Genomic DNA, 21,789 nt, shown 5'->3' with positions numbered 1-21,789 from the left:
ATTTGTAAAACATCATCCAATGGTTGTAGAGTGTTACATGAAACCTTGCCAAAACCCAAGACGCTACATTTCAGGGATGAAATGCCATCTTTTGCAACAAGTCAGAGGTCTGTTTTGCAACAAGTCAATGTCTGTTTTGCAGACATTTTAAAGCAGACCCTCAGAAACTGCAAGAATTGCTGGAACTAGAACCAGCATAGGTTGCCATCATTAATCACATTACTGTTGCTAATTTTGTTAGTTTTGAACATTGGTACAGAACTATGCCCAAAGAACCTTAATACACCAAGACTTCTTTCTTTTTCCTCCCATCAAATAACCAATGAGAGAAATGGCAAGCTAATATTGCTTTAGACTTCACCCTTTTTGCAAAACACTCCGTTCAAGAACACCGTCATTTGCAACTGGATACCAAGTGCAAATTTTAGAAATTTATTACTGTCTGCATGACAAGTATGTTGGACTGGGTGGTGCCACTGCTTAATTTTATTCAGAAACTTAAGTCTGTCTGTCCATATCACACTGTGAGCTGATAGTGCCACTTTTATTTAGTTCATTCACATAAATCTCTAACATTATTATAGAGTATCTTACAATTATAGACAACCAGCAAGCACATTCTCATCTTGAAAGTATAATTATTTTGAGGTAAGATATATATGACAGTTATTTATATGAACAGGTAATGCTTTAACTGTATTGTTTTCTTGGTGAGAGAAAGTATCAAAAATATGTGAAAGAGCATCATTCGTATTGTTTTCTTTTCCAAAATAGTCTTCTCTAGGAAGTTCCAACTAGTGACCAGCAGGAAACAGGATCACTAGTTGACTCAAGCCTGTAATCTTTCTTGTATATCCTGAAACAAAATCAAGAAAAAAATTGTGATAAATTGCAGGCCCAGAATCAACCCTGATCATACCCATGTTTGCAGCTGGTACCAAAAGTGAGAGAGGCAGATCTGGCACATCTGTGCTTTAGCCACGGAGGCAGCACTGATAGGGATGCACAGAGACAATGAACAGAGATTATACTCTCACAGCATTTCTTCCCCATCGCAGAAACTTGATACAAGCAAGTCATTTTATTTATTTATTTTTTCCTCATGGTAAATCCAGCTGAGCAAACACCCTCCCCTAGCCATGAAAATGAGGCAGCAGAACCTAATTTTATTTGGCATTTTCATGCAAACCCAGGGTGTGCTTTTCCCTGCCCTGTGAAATAGGAGCCTTGAGCCCTGCAGTATCATTTGACAAGCAACAAATTCTGGCTGTTAGGAAAACATTCAAGAGTAAGTTCCTATTATTTATACCAAAGAGCTGTATTCTTACAGACAAACAATCCCTTAGTTTCATTTCTTTTGATCTCTGCTTTTTGTTCATAAAATAAATCGCAAAGCATGTGCATGACTCAACCTTATCCCACCTCTCTTACCTACCTGGTAAGTCTGTGCTCAGATCCTGGAATGTTTAGAAGTCTTTCATCAGCTCTCTGCTTTACTTTGGCATTATTCTCAAGCTGTGCTTTTAAATAAAATTGACCTGAGCAACAGACACACAAATTATTTTAAAATAATACCAAAACATCCGTTTATGGTTGTTAACCCAAATGGTAGCTATAACACCAGGAAAGCAGCCATCTGCCTCCAACCCCCCCCAAAGATACACATTTGGAGGCTCCCATAATAAATGAATAAAACTCACGTGTTTCAGCTGTGATCTGTTATCCCTAACACTCCTCCACAGATTCAGCCTTACTCTGATGTGTTTTCACATTTTGTGTGTGCATGTGGTTTTAGAATATGCAGCCTCTCCACTCGTAGTTTTTGACACAACTTCAGCTTTAGTCCCATCAGTATTTTGGGGGGATGAGTGTTCAGAACCAGCTTGTTTTCATTTTGTAGCCATTGCCGGGAACAGGCATATTTCCACTATTGTAACCCCAATTATTTACCACTTTATGTCCATTATTTATAATCCATTATTTAACATCAAATGATTTTTTTACATAACACAGCACTGTTAAAATTAAGCCCTCGTAGCTAACACACTGGCTGCTATTTTAGTCTTATTTTTAATGTTTTCTAAACACATAGGAGCCTATTTAGGCTTGTACCAGTGGTGAGTAGAAAAGCGTTATGTTATGCTTCAAGGGTAAGACCCTCTTTGGAGGCCTCCCCTCTTTGCAGAATAAAGTCTGGATTGCTCTGGAGTAAATGGGGACATTAGATGTCTGAAAAGAATAAATTAAATGCAAAGTTTCACTAGAACTCCCCTGAATTCCTGCTGCCTCACCTGTCCATTGATTTTCATGAGAGTTTGTAGGAACCCAAAAAAGTAAAATGAATGTGGCTCCAAAAAAGCACCATATTCTCATCTTAGGAGCTTATTTACAAGACCATCCTTCTTTGCTGTATAGATCCATAATGATACATACCCAGAATTCCAGTGACTTTGTCAGAAAAACGGTCGATATTCAAGAAACACAGCTGAAGGAAATCGTTTGGAACCTTTACAAGGGATATTTTTACTGTGACCGTATCAGACAGTGATACTGTTACACTACTTTCCTTTTCAGCTGAGACTCTCAGCCTAGGAAATAAATGATAATGTTATTTCCAAGAATATGAAGATAGAACATATATGTAAACAATTTACGTTAATAATTTTTTTTTTTGCTTTTTGTCTCCTTGCAATGGCATTTTTTATGGTCTGCGAGTGGTTATATTAAAATATTAAGCAGCATATATTAAAATATTAATATAACAAGTTAAAGTATTACAATATTAAGTTTTATTATCATATCTTAAAACATTCAGGTGTTAATATTTTAATATAACTGGTATTTCTTTCCTCTATATGCCACTGAACACCTTTCCCATGTCGGGATACATGCAAATACATCAACAGAGAAGAACTTCTTATTGATTAAACACCTTTTTTTCTATAATGAAAAAAAAATACTTAGAAAAAAAATTACTTAGAAAAAAAGGATATTTTTTCCATCATTTTAATGAGAAAAAGGATGGACCAGTTAAAATAATTGAATTGATTTTGAGAACAAGACAAATATGTTTTCCCTGGATATTTCACAAGATATTTCAGACCCTGCCTTTCCTCTAAGCCCCTATATTTTTTATTTTGATTCCTGCAGTTGCAAGAGCTCAGATGCTGGTTTGAAGCAGGAGGATCATTTTGCTTTGCAGAAGACAAGTTACATAGGGGCATAAATCCAGCACATTCTTGGCTCTGTTTGGATTGCAAAAATAATTGAAAGCAGTTGTTTTAGGCCTTCTGTTACTGTCCAGAGGTGCCTATATGGGGGGCAGTACTGTGTGTCCTGCCTGCCCCAGAGCAACAGCAGCTTGTCCTGGAGGTTTATTCTAGCAATACAAAAGAGCTAATGGAACTGGCTGAATTCAGCTCTTTCCTGTGGTTTTGAAGGCTCCTACACAAATTAGGCAGACAAACGCAGTACACATTTGAAGTACTCTTTCTCCAGTAGCAGGCATTTGTTAGCGTTACAGACAATTATTCAAACACTTTATGCCTTCCCATAAAAAATATCAGATGCCCAGATGTGTGTTATTTCTAAAAGTGGGAAAAAAGAAAACTCCAGCCTGCATGGAGCCAAATGATGTAGAAAAGATACAGTAAACACCGAAAACCTCACTTTGCGGTGCTCACCCCATGCCAGGATGAGCACAATGTGCCTAGTGGCAGCCAGCACAGCAGTGATACCAGGATTGTCATGCACCGCAGTGGGTGCTTCTCTTTGGAAGATAAGTGTTGAGTTATTCACCAAATAATGGCATTTGGGAGCATTTATCTGAAGCAAATGGCATATGTGAAAGTGGACAACTGGCTTATGAGAGATGTGATTCGAATTGCCAGGACTGGGAAAGGACGGAATGACATTTCTTACCCCTGGACAACAGAGGTTGCTGATTCTGTCCACGGCAGCCGAATGTTCTTGTTGTCATGGCTTAAGACGATCTCATCCACAGAGACATTGATTTGCACGGCAGGATTCACATAGGTAATTTCAAACTGCACAAACTGATTTATTTTGTCCCCATGTTTCCCAGTCACAGAAAGTCCTTTAAAAACATTGGCGCAGAGTTGTCAAGTGACCTCGCTTATAAGGTACAGGTGATCTTAACAAAACTGCTTCAGCTTTGTTGCACTTACGGTTCTCAGATCTGTTTTTGGGAGGCACAGCACCTCCAGATTTCAGACCACATGCCCCAAAGCTGCAGTAGAGTCTGCATCTAGCCCCACATTGCTCCTCCTCTCTTAGAGGTGCTCCTTAACCACAGCAGCTGGCGACCAGCACTCAGGGACACTTCTCCGAGTACAGGACCATGAAAATAATGCAGCACTTTAAGAGAGTGCATCTTTCTGTGAGCATGTAGGGGTGAGGGGTGTGAGCATGGGGTTTAAGGTCTCTGAATCCTCAGAAGCTCCCAGGGGCTGGGGACAAGCCTCATGGCATGTGACACCAGGAGGAGGCCTGCAACCACACTTAAAAGAAGTGCCTTCAGCCACCTCACAGTGAAGATTAATGTTGCCTGAGTGAAAGGAAAAATTAAGCACAGCCTCTCCAATCACTGCAAGGTGGCAGGATGCAGTATGGCCCTTCATGAAATACAGGTGTTCCTAAAGACACCAGCTGCTCTGAAGTGTTTCTCCTTTTTTTCTGGATATTAGGGGTTGATTCCCTTGATGCAAGAGAAAGTTGTCATGGGCATGGAGAAGACATGGCCACAGATGCAAATCCCACTAGTCATGTGTTTCTCCTGGATCGAGGTCAGTTCCCACCCCATGAGGGATCTGGCTCACTCACCTTGCTCTGGATCTGAGATCAGGAGGACAGAAGGCTCTGCTTGCCCATCAGTATTTTCTTTGGGTAATTGCGAGAGAAGTGGTGGATGTTCTTTGGCTGGAAAGGAGAGCAACGTTAGCACAAGAAGAAAAGTCTAGCCTATGCCTTTTGGGCATGTACAGCAAAATAATTCAATCTCGCTGTACCTAAAATACTAGTCACAGCTTTTACAGAATAGGAGAACTGAAATCAACACAGTAATTATTATTGAAAGTCACACCCAGACACAACAACTTGATATAGATGAAAACAGTAGATTTTCAGACTTAGAGTCTATTAAGGACAATGATCCCTCAAAAAAGCTGCGACTAAAGATCTTTTACACCACATTTCTGTTCTTGGTTGTATTCTCAAGCCAGAAAGACTTTCTTGTGGGATACAGGGATACTTTACGCTTCTGTGGAAAGAATCAGCCAAGGAAGAGTTAAAGAATTTTCTTATAGCAATTGATGCAGTCAGAAAAAAACATTAACTTATGAAAAACTGTATGTTACAGTTGTACTAATTATTAAAATGGGACTACTCTGTGTATTACTTACTATGAGTTTCCAGTTTCACGTGTTTGCTTAGCCTGCCAACTGAAATACTTAAAATTAGCAAGAAGAGTTTAAAGAAACAGTTTTTCTCTAGCTCAGCTAATTAACCAGGCAGAGTAGCAAGGCAGAAGCCTTTTTGGCAGAGACTGACTCCTACAGAGCACCTTGCTTAAACCAAGATGCCCCAACTGGGATAAAAAGCACAGCATTCATTGCTAATTGCTTTTGTGCTCTGCCTTGCTGCTGGGCCATGCCTGGTGAACCCCCGCTGCGCTCTCAGCGCACCCACCCCATTCCTCGCGCATACAACTGAAAACAACCTGATGGAAACAGCTTCTTATTACTGCCAGACTGGGGCTCAGAGCGCCGTCGACCTGAAAGAAAAGGTTTTCCAATGTCTCCTTGGTTTGGGGTTGTGCCCTTCATCTCCCTCCCTACTTCTAAAACAGTGAATTCTTCCTGCTCGCTACCCACTGACTTTTTTGCATACACATGCAGATGACACGGTGGGCATTGTCCTGTCCTCTCTGCATTACAGGGACCCTCAGTTCTGTCTCTGCAGTGCCCGGCATCTGCTCTTTGCAGGATGTGTATTGTTAGTATGTAGATGGCGGTGCCCATGTTAGCTTTGCCCAACAAACCCCATGTCTATGGATTTTTTTTATTTTTATTTTTTTTAAACCAAGCCGCACTTCCTTCAGCTTACTAAGATATGCTGTTCCAGAACTTTTGCCTGTATCTTCAAGAGGTTTAAATATTGTTTTCTGAAAAGGTACCAAGATTGTTTTCAAGATTTTATAGTTCATTGTGAAATATCTGTGGACTGAAATACATGTAAATATATACATATATATATATACACATATACACACTATATATATAGTATTCCAAGCAGACATCCACAATCAAAACACATTTGATAATGTAATGTTACATATGAAATGAAATTTATATTTTTTTTCTTAATTTAAAAACAAAAAACAAAAACAGAGGAGAACTTACTAGGAACTGGTACACTCATTCTATAAGCATCTGAAGAAAGAAAAAAAAAGAGAACCCATATTTCATTCATGACTGTATTACATATCTTACAAAGCATTTCAGAAATCGAACATGTAATTCTCCAGCTGCATCTGTCTCCCTTTCCCAAAGCAAATTATCTGTAGTAATGAAGTCCACAGAACATGGGCACTGATCCCTACAAAATTATCCCAGCCAAGCAATGGAAACAGACCAAAAACTCCTTTGAGGGAAGGGCAGCACAGAGCTCAGTGTGTCGGTCCCCTGTATGATGCAGGTCAGTGAGTTTGCTGTTCTTAAACTCCCTGGCACCACTTTGAAACATGCATCCTTCAGAGAATGGGGCAGCGTTTTAATTCCTTTAATGTATTTCCCTGAAAGAACTAGAGGAAAAGCAGGACTTTACCTATAAAAGCATTGCTATTATGATATGTTATCATAGTTGAGATTATGGGATTGATAATGCTAGAAGTTTTACATTATTATTCAAATAACTTTACTATTTCCGAAAAGAGAGAAAAGATACCTAAATTATTCTTGTGAGTCTTTCCAAAATATCTGGAGATTAATTTTTTGAGAGATGCTTCACATATGGTAGAAAGAAGCAGAAAACATCATTAGCATTGTTCACTTGAAGAAATGCTTTTCCTTATGAGTCAAGACAATTTTGGCCTTTGAGACATTCTGACTGGAAGATTTTCTCCCTTGGATCAGGTTATCCACCCAAGCCCTGGACAGAGCTTGCCAGTCATTGCTTACACGGTCTCCACATATTTTTCCAAATCTCAGATACTCCCCTTTATGGAACAAGTACTGTGACCTATTTTTGTCTTTAGAGACTATTACTGAAATATGCTATTGGAAAAGCAGAAAGCATTTACCTCCTACTGGAAAGCTGCTGGGCTTCTCGTTGTCTAACACAAGGAAGAGAGACAGATTAGTGTCATAAAGTCAACAGTGAATTATTCTGTCCATGTGCAAAACAGAAAACTGGGAGAAGTGGGTGTTGGAGCTGCAGGTGAAGAGATTTTATTTTTGTTGAAAGAAGGGTAGATATAGCACAGTCAATACTCCTAGAGTTAGCTTGCTTTCCTCCTGTGCATTCATTTTCCCACTTTATTGCCCCAGGGAAAAGCTTAGAATATCCTTTGCAATGGCAGGGAATGCTGTGTAACAACTGTTAAATTAATTTATATTTCAACAAATTATTTCCTATTTCAATAGTAGTGTCTGTTTCACCATGACACCTTTTTAGGAAAAGTCCTCCATGTCTGATTTCTAAAGGAGGCCAATCCTTAAACTCCCATCTTCATTGCGGCATATTACCCTGTCACACCCCTACAGAATGAAACTGTGCTGGGGGGTCCACAGTAAATCATCATCAACAGCCACACATTCCCAGGGGACTGTTTAATACCCATTTACCAGCTTCAGTGGGTTTATTTGCTAGCTCGGTTTGCTGCTGGCCAGTGGGTTTGGTGACCACCATGGAAGTGAGGGGTGTAACAAAGCCATACTGCAGAGACAGCTCCAAGGCTCGTGCCTCCAAGGCTTTCTGCTGCTCTTCTTGGGCTGAAATACTAAAGTCTGTGTTAATGATGAAGAAATAACATACAAAGTCTATGAGCAGGAGGTCCACAGATTTGTATTCATATTAACTGTGTCTTAAATATTTTATTATCAAATGGTGAGTAATCCTATTGAGATAACTCAGCTATTATGTGCTTGAGGTTATGGAGATGCTTAGTTGTTTATAACACTGGAGTCTATATATGTTTCAGATGGAGTAAAAATAGTAAATACATGATCTATGAAATGTCTTGAAGACACACTTACTGTTCTCTTTACCAGCTATTTTCATTCCTTTATCAATAGACGTGATTGCTGGTTGCAATACTCAATGCAATCCATATAATTAAAATACATTTCATAGTAATATAAACTATTCTTCATAACATTATATTTTCATATATACACACATTTGATGATACAATCCTATAATAAACTGAAAAGCACCTCACATTCCTCATGCACTAATGTGGTATTCTTCTGGTATACTATATTTTTTATTATTATATCCAGAAATATTTGTTTTGTTGTGCTTTCTCATCATATAATTTATGAATAAGGAATTTGCAGTTTGAAAGTTTGTCATACAATACAAAATATTGAAAATAGCTTACGATTTTTCTAGAAGTTGTTGAATGGTTAAGTAAGCCCACAGTCTCTCGATGAAATTTCCAAAGATGTAACTTTGATTTTGAAATACTTGCTCCTTCTCTTTGACATTTGCTTCTTCTTTAAGAGTCAAGTCACTACCATGCTGCAGTGGGAGAAAACTGACCATCAGAACAGCTCCAGACTTCTTTTACAGTCACCTTATTAGACTTAAAAGAGCATTATTCGGGACCCAAGTGCCCTTTTACCCCTCAGAAAGTTTTCAGCAAGCTGTTTTCCCTCTGGAAAATGCAACCCCAAGTCACCAAAGCAGCACGTATTTTGGATATACATTTTTGGACTCAAAGTTTGAAAGAAGGAGTTATGAAATGGCTCCATTGGAACATTTTTTCAAAATGAAAAATGTATGTTTCCGTCTCCATTCTAAAAACACAAGCAAGTTTCCTAAACAAAAAAAAAACAAACAAAAACAACAACAAAATGCTTGAAAGGCCAAAATATTATGGTTTTGAAAGGATTAAATTATTGTTTGCTTATTTGTGGATCTTCTCTTCCCCCCCCCTTTTCCTTTTTTTTTTTTTTTCCTTCTTCTTTTGTAGCAGATTCAGAAGAGGAAAAGTCTTTCAATTCTCAGATGTTTTCCTAGAATGGAAAAACAACTGTATGTCCAAATGTAAAGAACATATATTGGACACAAAAGACTTCTTGAAGTCTCCTACTGCACTATAAAAGACAGCATGGAGACAATACATTTTTCATGGTTACTAAGCTCAACACTTACTGACTGAGCTTTAATTTCCACTGGCAAAAGATCAAGCTCATTGCTAATTTTTCCAGACACTATGATTTCAGAGCCCTCAAAAAAGAGCTTGAAATTGTTCTTGGTTAACCCCTCAACTGCATTTTCTGGATACCGCATTTCAATTTTCATTAGTATTGGAGTAGCCACCTCTTGGTAAAAGCCCTAAAGAAAAACACAAAGAGAGAAAGAACAAATGAAGGCAAAATTAAGCAAAGCAATTTGTTGAATATCTAAAAACTCCTTAAAAAGAAGGGAGGAAAGCTTTTTCTTTCAGTAGAAGTGGGCAGCAGCTGCTTGTTTGAGACAGCTGTAAACCTTGAAAAATGAGTATTTTTCCCCATGTTCTGCACACTTTCTCCAGTCAGGCTGGTGATACCATATAAGCTGTATTTTCCATGGTTAATCAAGTACCCAAGCATCATCCCTGTTATCACTGTCCCACCCAGTTGAATGTCTTCTCTCTCTCCTTTTTTTTTTTTTTTTTTTTTTTTAAGTTTACTAATCCCGAGCTTTAACCTCTCCCTTTCTTCTTCACTGGATGGGGCAGGCATTTGGCAAACCCTTGTGCTCTGTTTATCCAGCAAAAATGGGCAGAAATGAGCTCCCAAAAAGAGAACAGCCCTCGAGTTAACATCCCATCTCCAAATGGGCAGGAACGTCCCAAGCAGGTGTTGCTGCAGGGATCAGTTTGCCAAGAGGTGCCTCAAGCTACGTGCTGCCTTCTAGGGAAACTGTAACAAACAGAACCCACTAGCACTTCTTTGAGTGGTTTGAAATTGGACCCAAGAACCAAAGTTTTGTCACAATCACTTCCACTGGACATTTTTGTCTATTTGTAGAGATGAAGAAAAATTGTGAATTTCCAGGTTCGTCCAAATGCTAGCTAATTTGGGAAAGACGTCAACGTTGAGTCATGATTAGAGTGCAAACCCTCAGATATCCCGAAATTGATATTGTCTTCCTCCTTCCCCAAGATTAGCAGATAAACTCAAAACCAACTTCTCATCTCAGAAGACCTGGGGTTTTGCTGTCAGGGCTAGACAGGAGCCATAGCTTACAGATGGCTTTTCTGGCATATTCCTTAGTCCTGACCTGGAGCTGCAAGGCTGCATCAGCATTTTCATATAGTCGACGTGCAATTCCCCCATTGCTTAGGGCCATTTTCTCCAGGAAATTATAGCTGACATCAAACCCAAAACCGAGGCAGAATAGGGCATATTTCCCATTGACAGCTTTCTGTATGTTTTCTTGAATGACTTCCACTTTACTCTCACCTGTGATTGAACAAAAGCATACCCGTGATTTTTATTTTTTAAGAGTACAAAAAGATAGCAGGGGATTTAAAGGAAATTTTGTCTCTTAACAAGAATTCAGAATAAAATATTAGGTATATGGACAATATTCAGTCAATTGAATTAGAGATGGAAGCACCACTCTGGATTTTGAGCGCCAGAACCTGATTCGCCCACTTAATGATTCTTATTACTTCAACTCACATTGTTACAGCTAAGTGCAAAATGTTTAACAAGATTACGAGGACCAAAGGAGGTGTTCAGACTGTAAGGGACAGACGTTATGAATTAACATCACAAAGGATGGAGACATTTGATCTTAAGTGGGAAGACAAGTACCATCCACAAAAATATTCTGCCTGAATTTAGAGGATAATAGATTGGTTAATGGTGTAATTCAGAAAAATTGCAAAGTAACACAGCCACGCTTCTCTCCCAGGCACTATGTGTGATACCATCATCTTATCCCATTCAAAGAGCCACTGGTGGCCCTGTATGGTGAGCATCTTTGCCCACCTTTTCAGGCAGGAACCATAACTGCATGTAGGAATGTTGTGGGAGCAGCTCAGGTATTCCCTTTCAGCCTGCTTTCCCAAGGAAAATTGAGGTGTATGCAATAACATTGCCTGTATCTGCACGGTACTCAACTGCTGTCTGATTTCTGGCAAACTTGTAGAATTACAAAGATATTTGGGACTCACCATGGCCCTGCTCAGCAGGCAGCACCTTGCACCAAGTTTATTTTGAAAACAAAAACTACAACAACAAAAAACCAGCAACACACAAAACAAACAAAAGACCAACAAATGAAGTACAAACAAACAAAAAAATCCAAAGCAGCATGGATCACTCAGTCTGGAAGACAGACTGATCTCATTAGAGAGCTTACAGTTGAGATGATATTACTGTCCTGGGAGGGAAGTTGGTGCCACACAGAAGCTAGACAAGCTCCTCCGATTCAGCACGAGTGATGTTTGTGCCATTGAAATGGGAGTTAGTGTTTAATTAACCAAATATTTCTCTCTTGTCCCCCCTGGCTTGTGATGTCACAGCTGACCAATAGTTAAGAGCTAGCCACAGAAGAGAACACCAAAAAATAGGCACCTTGAAAACATCTCAAGATTGAGGCAAGGAGGGTGAAGAACTATAACTGATACCTCTCAAAGGGGACTGTACATATTATAAACAAGATCTCCACCTTTCAGCTCTAAGTATTGTACTTCCATGTTTCAGCCATGCCTGGGTACCTCCAGAATTTCCCCCAAGTTTATAAACTGGGAAGCCAATCCTCTCCCCAGCGCAGACCTGGATCCAGCACAACCTGCTTATAGCAAGCCCTTCAAAAACACAAACTATGTCTAACAACAACTGGGATGCAAGTGTGAAAGTTAAAAAGTCATGGAGAGGACTGAGGCTAGGATTTCCTTACCGGATGTGGGCTGACCATCAGTCAGCAAAATAATCATGGAGACACTCTGCTCCGGCAGCCTCTCAGCTTTATCCAGCACTCTCACAGCAGTCAGCAGGGCATGATTGATATCCGTGCCTGCAATGAAAAAGCAGGCATCACTCACCTGGAAAGGATAATCAGTCGAAGAAATCAGTGTACTTCATCTGCAGAGGCCCTGCAAAGTTGATTAAAGTTTTCTGCAGGAAGCAATCCTTCAGAGAGGTGAGGATTTAGGGGTTTAGCCTTCTGGTTTAATTACAGTATATTACATTGCAATGGCAATGCTGGAGCAATCTTTTGGGAGCCTTCTCCACACATATGTCATGGGAAATACAAATGTGTCTAGAACCATTAAAAGTGCTTAAATAAGCAAACCATCATCTGTTAACCCATGTTGAAGAAATGTCTCCTAGGTTCATGCAAGAAGCTGAAGAAAAGAGCTCTAGGCACAGGTGACCTTTACCAGTGCTAGCTCCTGGGATGAGAAAACCTATATTAATACTTACAGTGTAACATTAATGAGAGAGAAAGCCTTTTAGATCTTCCAGAAAATGAATAGTGAAAATGAAGTACACTGTATGGTGTAGCAATTGAAATGCATCTTGCCTTTTTTGTCTAGTTTGTTTGTTTAGTATAACTTAATGTGTACAGAAAGAGCCATAGTAGCATGACTTTTGTTATTTTACAAGGGGATATTAAAAAATAAAATAAAAAATACAGTAAATTGCTGTGAAATGTTTGAGTAAATTTTCGTTTTCCTGCAGAGAAAAAAAAAAAAGTTCTGTTGGAAATCTCTGTCTTAAAAATTTTAAACAAAACTTCCTGGCTTATATAGTTCATAGATGTGACATAACCAACCCTCTCTATATACATATCATAAGGCAGCCAGCAATCAGTCTTCTGCCACAATCAGCTTTCCTATCCCACTCATCGTTCATAATTAATGCTTTTTTTTCTAAGTGTTATTTTGTACACTGTTGGGTGTGTGTTTATGGTCACAGGTGTCTAGGTGGTGCCTGGTACCTCCTCTGGCCATAATAGTTTGCACAAATCCTGCGGCGCTCGCCACGTTCTCCGCAGTGGCCTGCAGCAACGCACTCTTCCACTCTGACACTTTGTTGTTAAATGTGATGCAACTGAAATGATCTTCAGGGCGGAGGTCTTGCAAAATCTTCAAGAGAGCTTCCCTCGTCTGTTCCAAGGAGAAAAAAAACACTTTGAATATTTCTACTTTCATATCAGAATTGGGAGTGGATTTGCAACACAATAAGGAGATTTATTATTGGCAGTATACAAGGTGCAGCCTTGTGCCTTTGTTTTGACCTAACAGCATTTTGCAGTTGAGACCATCAGAAATGGCTAATTCCCCTGACTTACAAACACACAAAAAACATTCCCAAGATGGCCATAGAGGACTTTTCTGCTCTCTAGCAAATCTATGTACACAGTTTTCCGTAAAGGAAAAATGAATAAATTAATTCCTTAAACTTCATTAAAGAACAAAATTATCAGTGAAATATTCGGCAAAGATGGAAGCAGGCAAAGTGCTCTCTGTCTCAAGATATGATAGCCATGAAAATAGCCTTAACAGACATGAGTTGCACTTTAACAGCCTTCATCTGTGCATACGCATTTCCAAGTATTTATGTATTTATGAAAGTTTTGCTGTATATGAAACCACCATGTGTTTCAAAAGGGAAATTCAAAGTTACTTCCTTGAAAGGCTGGTGTCTGTCCCTGATACAAGCAGAGGTCAGTATCTGAAATAAGTTACCTGCTCAATTTTTCTGCCTGCCATAGAGCCACTTCGGTCTATAACAAAGATGACATTTTTGGGAAACACTGGCATTTCCTGGGGTGCAAAGTAATGCACAAAATACCCATTGACAATCTGAAATACCAAATGTAAAAACATGCATAAAATTATACATAAACAAATAAATATTGCAACTTAATAAGAAAACATTGCCTCTTAATGTTGTGGCATGGCAAGAAGAGAGGTCCATTGTCAGCATTTTATTCTTCTAAAAATAAAAAAGAAAAAAAGAAAAAAACATAAACATATCAAGGAACTACTAAAATATATATATATACAAATATATTTTATATTTTAATGATCTTATTTTGTGCCAATGGACAAAGTGTTTTTTAAAATTATCACATTAAACATAAGTGGTCTGTGTCACTCCAAATTTTAACCCAACTCACTTATCCCAAGACCACTACTTCAGGGCATACCCATAGCTATCATGTAGTTGAGGGAAAGTAATTTGTTATTAAGGAAAAGCAATTTGGTAATAGAAATAAGTGGAAATGAAAGGTGGCCCAGAGCAAAGCAGTGATGCATGTTTCAGGTTACTGTATGGTTTCAGCACTGGTGATGGATGCTGCTGGTAAGAGAGTTGGGGGAATATCTACTACTAATCCCTTTTTACCATGTTACCATCTACCTCAAAAGCATATGAACAGGTTAAAATGGAAGAGAGTCACTGAATCATATATATTTTTTTTCAGCTTAACATCAATTTAATCTTTTGAATGAGATGACAGACAGACCCTCTAATAGATGCATCGATTCTGGCAAATGTGCAAAGCGATTTTGACCAGAAGGGTTTGTGGTGGAGACTGCAAATGGAGCGAGACAGATTATCCACCTGACCACAGAAACCACTTGCCTAAAACAGCTGATATATAATCAAAATAATATTTAATTATTTTCTACACTTCAAGTTTTTTTCATGTTATATGAACTGTATGTCTTGATGCCATATGTATGATGCACCTGTGTGTATCATTGTATATTACGTTACCTCCGTATTCTCACCTACATGTACAGCTCTGCTCATCGACTGTGACTGCCAGCTTTTTGCACATTCACGTGAACTTCATCAGTGAAATAATATGAAAAGCAATGTACTGTATTTCTTAGTACGCATTGAACTATAAGTATTTTTAAGTTCCTGCTCTCTTTAGCTGTGCCTCAGTTGTCACAAAAAATAAAACTAAGCAGTCATTTTAATAGTTGTATAAATCACATTCCTCTAAACTTCATTTACAAGAAGCCGCAAATCACATGACCTTGTATCAATTGTAAATAAATACATAAAAGAGAAGGAGAAAGAGAGAAGGCAAAGAGACGTATATACAATGTGAATATGTATTTGGTATTGAAACAAAATTTGAGAGATGACTGCTTTTTCATGGCTGATCCATTCCTGCAACGTGGTCAGTGTCCCTAGGGGTTTGCTTAACATCACCATCAGTTCCTGCTGCCCCTGTATTAATAGAAATAGCTTTTCCTATTACTGTTGATGTTTCAAAGTATATGTTGCTGTTTTGCTGATTGCACCTCACATTCAGACCTATCTGTCATTGGAAAGGATTTTTATTTTTATTTCTTTTTTACCTGTATATCACCTGCAGTGGCAACTCGCTTAACATCGTAACGCACAAGGAAATCACCATTGAGGAGGGTTTCATCAAGTTCAGGATTTACCTTCTGTTGATCCACAGTTGGCTTAAATAAAATATGAGCCTGAAAAGCAATCAAAAGAAAAGATTTAAAGCAACATAACTTAAAGCTGCCCCCGGCATTAATGTTTAGCAGCTGCTACCCTACCTTGGTTTCATTCTGCACTTTTGTGAGTGCCTCAGTTAACTCGTTTGTCATGAAGGTGCTGTCCGTCTCCAAGAAGCGTATGCCCTGGGGCTCAAAGATGTGCACATCAATCTGAGAGTGGAGAACAAACCTTCGTCATTGCCATGGAGGAAACCCTGCCGAGCCCCAAAATCACAGGGATGCTCCTAGCCCAGCCCTCTCTGAGGCAGCTCACCTGGAAGTGCTTAACCAGCTGCTGGGGTCTGACCTTGATCAGCAGCTCGAACAGCCCCAGCTGCCGCTTCAGCAACTCCTCGTACACCAGCTCAAAAGTGACTTTGCTGGCAGCCGCAATGCTGACGGAAACGTGGAACTGCTCCAGTTTCCTGCCTGTGATTCTGGGGAGGAGAGCAAAGCTTTGCATGCAGTGGGCAAAGTTCATGAAGTGTGCTAAAAAATGGCCATATGGAATAAGTAAATTAAAAAGTATCAGTTTGTCTTAACTGGTCATAGAGAAGATGTCTTATATCTCAGGTATATACAATACTTTAATGTGCCACAGGGGCTGCACATGCAAGCTAAAAAATGGAGCAGAAATCTCTCTGTACGTCAGATTGGGTTTGAGCAGAACTGGGACTGCACGCATGGGAAGCACAGGTTAACTATACCCCTAACACATGACATCTGTTCAAGTGCCACGGCCATTGCGCTTGTGGGGAAGCAGACCCAATGGGCGAGCATCAGCTCAACCCAGCAAGGTGCTCCCGTGTGACAGCAAGCCCCAGGGCAACACAAAACAGTGACACCTCTCTCTCCCACACATTGCAGGTTCAGATATAAATCATATAATATGTGTGTTTATATAAACAGTCCCTCTCAATGAGAACCCAAAGCTGCTTTGCTTTATTTGTCCTCCCTGAGTGATGGCCGACTGCAGGACTTCACCTGCCCCTCAGCTAAACGAGAAGCCAGGGATGAGCGTTGAAGCATCCTTCCTCAGAACGGCAACGTACTTCACGAGGCCGGCGCTCTGCCCCTGTGAGACTGCTGCATCGTATTCCCTTTGCGCAGATGCTTTCTCCTTTATTATTCCTGGGTATACTTTGCCATCGATGGACCTGTAAGTTTTCAATAAAAATCATTAATATTAGAGGGAATATGCTGGGGAAGAAACAAGAGGACCACCATGCGTTGTGTCCCCCAGCTGTTAGCTCCCACATCCCTCCCTGTCCGTGAGGACACCAGGAGTCACCACCAAAACACAGCCCTCCTCCTCAGAGCCTCAGAGGGCTGGGGCAGCATAACCACTGCCATTGAGCACATTTGTCACCTTCTTTCTACTTGGCCACCTACTTTTTTTGCCCCACAACATTTATTCAGGACATTACGGAGCTTGGCTCTTTGTGCTTTGTGTTTAGCACCTCCTAACAAGATGGATGAACCCCACTAAGCCCCCAGAGCTGCCTCCTTAACACCACAGGTAAGAACTGGTCCTACATGGAGAAGTTGGTGATAAAGGCTGTCTTGGGTAGCTCCACTTCAAAGGTCGCCTCACGAGACTCATTAGCTCGGTTGATGATTTTGCTGGTGATGACGGTGTGAGCGAATCGTGATGTGACTCTGCAGTTCACACGGAGGCTGTAGATTTCAATAGCATGCTAGGAAAAAAAAAAAAAGAAAGAAAGAAACATGCTGAAACAGAAACAGCTCCAAAAGTCTTTTTTTTTTTCTTTTTTTTTTTTTTCCTCCCAGACAGCCCTTACTTGGGTGATGTTATTGGAAAAGTTCAATGAAATAATTAACTGTTGCTGTGTTACTCTGATATATCTCCTAAGATTAACCTCAAAAAAACCCCCACATGCCTCTTTAAGTGCTTGACCCATGGAAAGACACCCTCTAACTTTTTACGTGATGATTTGTTTGCTCTCTGAGCTGTTGACTTTGCTGCATGTTTTCCAGGCTGGTGCCTTGTGGTGGCACAAGCTATTGAGCGGGTCTGAAACCCACGGGGGCCCCTTCCCCGTGTTGTTTGCACAAGCAGAGACGCCCTTTGAGCGCTCATCTTTCTGCTGGTTTCGTGCTTCCAGGGGCTGGAGGGAGATGGGCACCACGCTGGAGTCACCTGGGAACACCTCATGGAGCAGCTGGATGGGGACGCGCCTGGAGCACCTCCTTGTGCCACTGCAAGCAACCTCCTGCATGTGGGATTTCTGTTTTAAAGGCAGTGAGGCCCTATCCCAAGCAGGTCCTGTGTTTTGGCAGCAACAGTAAAGAGTATTGGTCTGGATATCAACAGCCTGACAACAGCACAATAGCTTATTAAAACAAAAAAGCTCAGTATCAAAGCAGATTACCACACTTCTATTTTTACTGTCCCAGTGTCACAAATCTTTTGAATAGCTAATTGATCTTTAATTATTTTAACCATTCATCTCCTGTGCTCCCCAGCTAACAGCATCCACTTGAGGAGTGCTGACCTCTTCCTAATTATGGCACTGGCCTAAACTGAAAAGTTTAGTCACGTTAAACTCAATACAAGGGTGACCACAGACAGTGCCGCAGCCGGCCGTACAAGTAACAGAGAGCTGTTTCTTTTTTCATTGTACACTGGCAGAGCAGGCTCCATCTCTTGATGCCTACTGACGTTACAGAATAAAAAACAAAAATCTTCACCAAGAGACCAGTTTCCTGATCCTGGCAGTTCAGGTGCCTCTCCCTGCCTGCGCTGGGGTCTGTCCTTCCTGGGGACACCTCTTCCCAAAGGCTTTTCAGGTGTGCCCCAGCACCCCTGCTTCTGCTTGTTGCTCTGGGAGCAGCACGAAGGAGCACAGGGGTGCAGCACGGCAAGGGGCACCGCTCAGCGAAGGCAGCAGGCAAGGCCCAGCCCTACGTGTCCACCTGAGCACAGCGCGAAGCGGCTTGTTGCCTCTCCCTGTGGGCCCATGCACCACATCCACGGCTTCTTGCAGGGTCCTTGCAGTAGCCATGAGGTCTGACCCTGTCTGCATTTTGGTTGTATTTCACACTTCTCTGAATAGGCACTATGGAAATAAAAACCTTCAGATATAAGGCTTCCTCCATTTCTTTACTTTCTAAACTGAGACTGCAGCCACACTACCCTGAGGTGTTCCAAAACACAGTTTGCTGTTCCATAAGGTACTAATAACTGCCTCTGCTCTCTTCCATCCCATATTAAACACCTGTCAGAAACCACCTGGCACTGCAACAGTCCATGGCCAGTGGTCAGTCCTGCTGTAACTCCTCTGTGTCAAGATCCAAACCTCACTCGGTGTTCAAGGGAGACCCATAAACCCCTCAACTGGGTATTTTCCAGCACAGGGGAAGAGTGTGATCAGACACATCTGCAAATTTCTGCCTCCATACTTATAGAGTAGCAGCCCAGAGAAACACAGAGAGGCCTTAAAAGGACCCAAAGTTCTCAAATCACAGCATAACACACCCGATGCTATACAGGTGCATCTCTGCATCACCTAGTCACAGCGATACCACCAGATCACAAAATGAGCAAACAACAAATTGTTAAAGAGAGAAAGAGAGAGAAAAAGAGCAAATACCTTTTGAGCAGTAGTTTCTGCTAATACTACAAGTGAGGAGAAGACCATCAATGCGAGCAACATTCTCTCTTCCATTTTGGAAAGACCAGATTTTCAAATGAAAACTCAGTTTATCTTAATCAGTTAATGAGTAACTTGTATGTGAGGATATTGTGTAGACTTTGAAGAGACACAGAAACATAATATTTACACGTTAAACATACGTAAAACTTGGGCTCAGTTAAAGTTTATTTTTTCTAACAGCTCTTTGCTGTTAAATGTTAGAATTTTAATGTTTCATAAAGCATAAAGCAAAGAAATCCTTGTGCTTTCTGTTTAAACTGAGATTCTACTGGGGCACGTAAAATCCCACAGGCAGCTGAACAGGTCTGTGCCTTCTTGGATACATGGATCTCTATCATGCCCAGCAGTAACAACTTGGAAAAAGAAAAAGAAAAAAAAAAAAAAAAGGAACAATTGACATTATCTCAAGCACTTCAGAGATTTGGAGGTTGCCAAGACATGTGACATCCATGTGAGATTTTGTAGCTGGTGACTTCTTCAAACCTTGTACCATCTTGCCCAGCTGGCCCATGAGAGATACTGAGTAGTGCTCTTGAAACATCCTTTTTGCTGTCTCTTAACCAGCTTGACGAATAGCAATGCCAATTGTTTGTTTTTTCAGCTAAGCAGTGACAAAAGGTAATCAGACATTGCCTGGACTCCCCAGAGAGGTGCTAAGACCGTGCAACATATGTAAGTGTACAAAGAAGCCATGAACTTTTCAAAAATCTGTGCAACAACAGCTGTGCACAGGAGTGCATCTGGCCTCAGCCCTAACACAGCTGCAGTGCATCCACCACGGATTCTGCAAAGTTGTCTTGCACCTGTGCATCCAGCAGCGCTATTTAAACAAAAGTTTAGTGCTGGGAGAGCTCTGCATCTGAATTTACCTGTAAATTGAGTGGAATGACTGTTTTCACTTCTCATTTTATAATAAAGTTGCTATCTAAGAGGGCCATCAAACAGTTCTTGTGAAGTTTTTGTTGGTTCATGGTTGGTTTGTTGCCCTGGAAAAGTAAATTCTGTCCACATTTTTATATGTAAATACTCATGGATAACATTGTACTAACAAAATTCCTAAAATATCTGCTCACTCAATCAACATTTAGGTAGTTTCCTATCTAAAGACATCTTGCATGACTATTTCAAGGATATTTCTCCATCTGAGTAGTTGTGATGTCTGCCTCTTTCACAAAGCATTTCAAACACATTTTGGGAAAGTAATTGGGTTTTTAGGCAATATGGTAAACAGACAATGGAGAGAACCCATTTGAAAAGGTCATCTCCTCAGCTCTACATAAAGGGGAATCAAGATGAAACATGGGCACATGCAGGACAAGGAGCTGATCTGGGACAGCCAGCATGGCTTCACCAAGGGTAAATCATGCCTGAGCAATCTGGTGTCTTTCTATGGCGGAGTGATTGCATCAGTCGACAAGGTAAGACCAAATGATGTCACCTACTTGGACTTCTGTAAGGCCTTTGACAAAGTCCCACATGATATCCTAATCTCTAAATTTGAAAGATATGGATTTGAAAGGTGGACCATCTGGTGGATAAGGACTTGGCTTGATGGCTGCACCCAGAGAGTAGTGGTCAATGGTTCTATGTCCAGGTGGATGCTGCTGATGAGCAGTGTCCCTCAGGGGCCTGTCTTGGGACCGGTGTTTTTCTTCATCAGTGATATAGCTACAGTGCACCCTCAGCAACTTTGCAGGTGATACCAAGCTGAGTGGTGCAGTTGATACACCAGAAGGAAGGGATGACATCCAGAGGGACCTGGACAAGCTTGAGAATTGGGCCCACGTGAACCTAATGAGGTCCAAGTCCAAGTGCAAGGTGCTACACCTGGGTCGGGGCAATCCCAGACATGAGTACAGACTGTGAGAAGAACTCATTTGAGAGCAGCCCTGCAGAGAAGGGCTTGGGGGTTGTGGTGGATGAGAAGCTCGACATGAGCCAGCAGTGTGTGCTCGCAGCCCAGAAGGGCAAGTGTATCCTGGGCTGCATCACCAAAGGAGTGGCCAGCAGGTGGAGGGAGGTGATTTTCCCCCTCTGCTCTGTCCTCGTGAGGCCCCACCTGGAGTGCTGCATCCAGGTCTGGAGCCCCCAGCACAAGAAAGATGTGGGGCTGTTAGAGCGGGTCCAGAGGAGGGCCACAACGTTGATCAGAGGGCTGGAGCACCTCTCCTGTGAAGAAAGGCTGAGAGAGCTGGGGATGTTCATTCTGGAGAAGAGAAGGCTCTGTGGAGACCTCATTGTGGCCTTTCAATACCTAAAGGTGTCTAATAAAAAAGATGGAGATGGACTCTTTATTCGGGTAGGTAATGATAGGACAAGGGGGAATGGTTTTAAACTAAAAGTGGATAAATTCAGACCTGACATTAGGAGGAAATTCTTCACTGTAAGGGTAGT

At 40.9% G+C, this 21,789-nt stretch overlaps 1 protein-coding gene across 2 annotated transcripts; it reads right to left on the bottom strand.

Moving 5' to 3' along the window:
- Positions 1–410: 410 nt before the first annotated feature.
- On the bottom strand, positions 411–19,472 carry ITIH4 (inter-alpha-trypsin inhibitor heavy chain 4). Of its 2 annotated transcripts, XM_080606440.1 has the most exons (22): positions 19,333–19,472; positions 17,255–17,415; positions 16,771–16,875; positions 15,993–16,155; positions 15,779–15,889; positions 15,566–15,694; positions 13,934–14,050; positions 13,183–13,351; positions 12,139–12,255; positions 10,510–10,691; positions 9,397–9,579; positions 8,621–8,760; positions 7,863–8,017; positions 7,319–7,351; positions 6,420–6,449; positions 5,738–5,791; positions 5,421–5,459; positions 4,843–4,938; positions 3,922–4,096; positions 2,434–2,588; positions 1,436–1,538; positions 411–856 (listed from the first exon to the last, which is right to left on the bottom strand). In XM_080606440.1, the coding sequence occupies exons 1-22, from the start codon at positions 19,405–19,407 to the stop codon at positions 781–783; spliced, it is 2,568 nt and encodes an 855-aa protein (XP_080462566.1). In that variant the 5' UTR covers positions 19,408–19,472; the 3' UTR covers positions 411–780. The 2 variants fall into 2 exon arrangements, with proteins under 2 accessions (XP_080462566.1, XP_080462567.1); XM_080606441.1 differs by lacking the exon at positions 5,421–5,459.
- Positions 19,473–21,789: the final 2,317 nt, after the last annotated feature.

The sequence above is a fragment of the Anser brachyrhynchus genome, assembly GCF_964034855.1.
Source record: "Anser brachyrhynchus genome assembly, chromosome: 10".
NCBI classification, from domain to species: Eukaryota; Metazoa; Chordata; class Aves; order Anseriformes; family Anatidae; genus Anser; species Anser brachyrhynchus.
The sequence above is the reverse complement of the archived record's forward strand: the minus strand, read 5'-3'. Positions and strand labels throughout refer to the sequence as shown.

Bases quoted from the DNA above. Each gene is read 5' to 3' on its own strand.
- ITIH4 (XM_080606440.1), bottom strand. From the start codon at position 19,407: ATGGAAGAGAGAATGTTGCTCGCATTGATGGTCTTCTCCTCACTTGTA. The intron at 7,352-7,862 runs GTAAATGGGTAT...TCCTTGTGTTAG, and splicing joins AAATAAACCCACTGAAGCTG to ACAACGAGAAGCCCAGCAGC. The intron at 6,450-7,318 runs GTAAATGCTTTC...TTCTTTCTTCAG, and splicing joins CAGCAGCTTTCCAGTAGGAG to ATGCTTATAGAATGAGTGTA.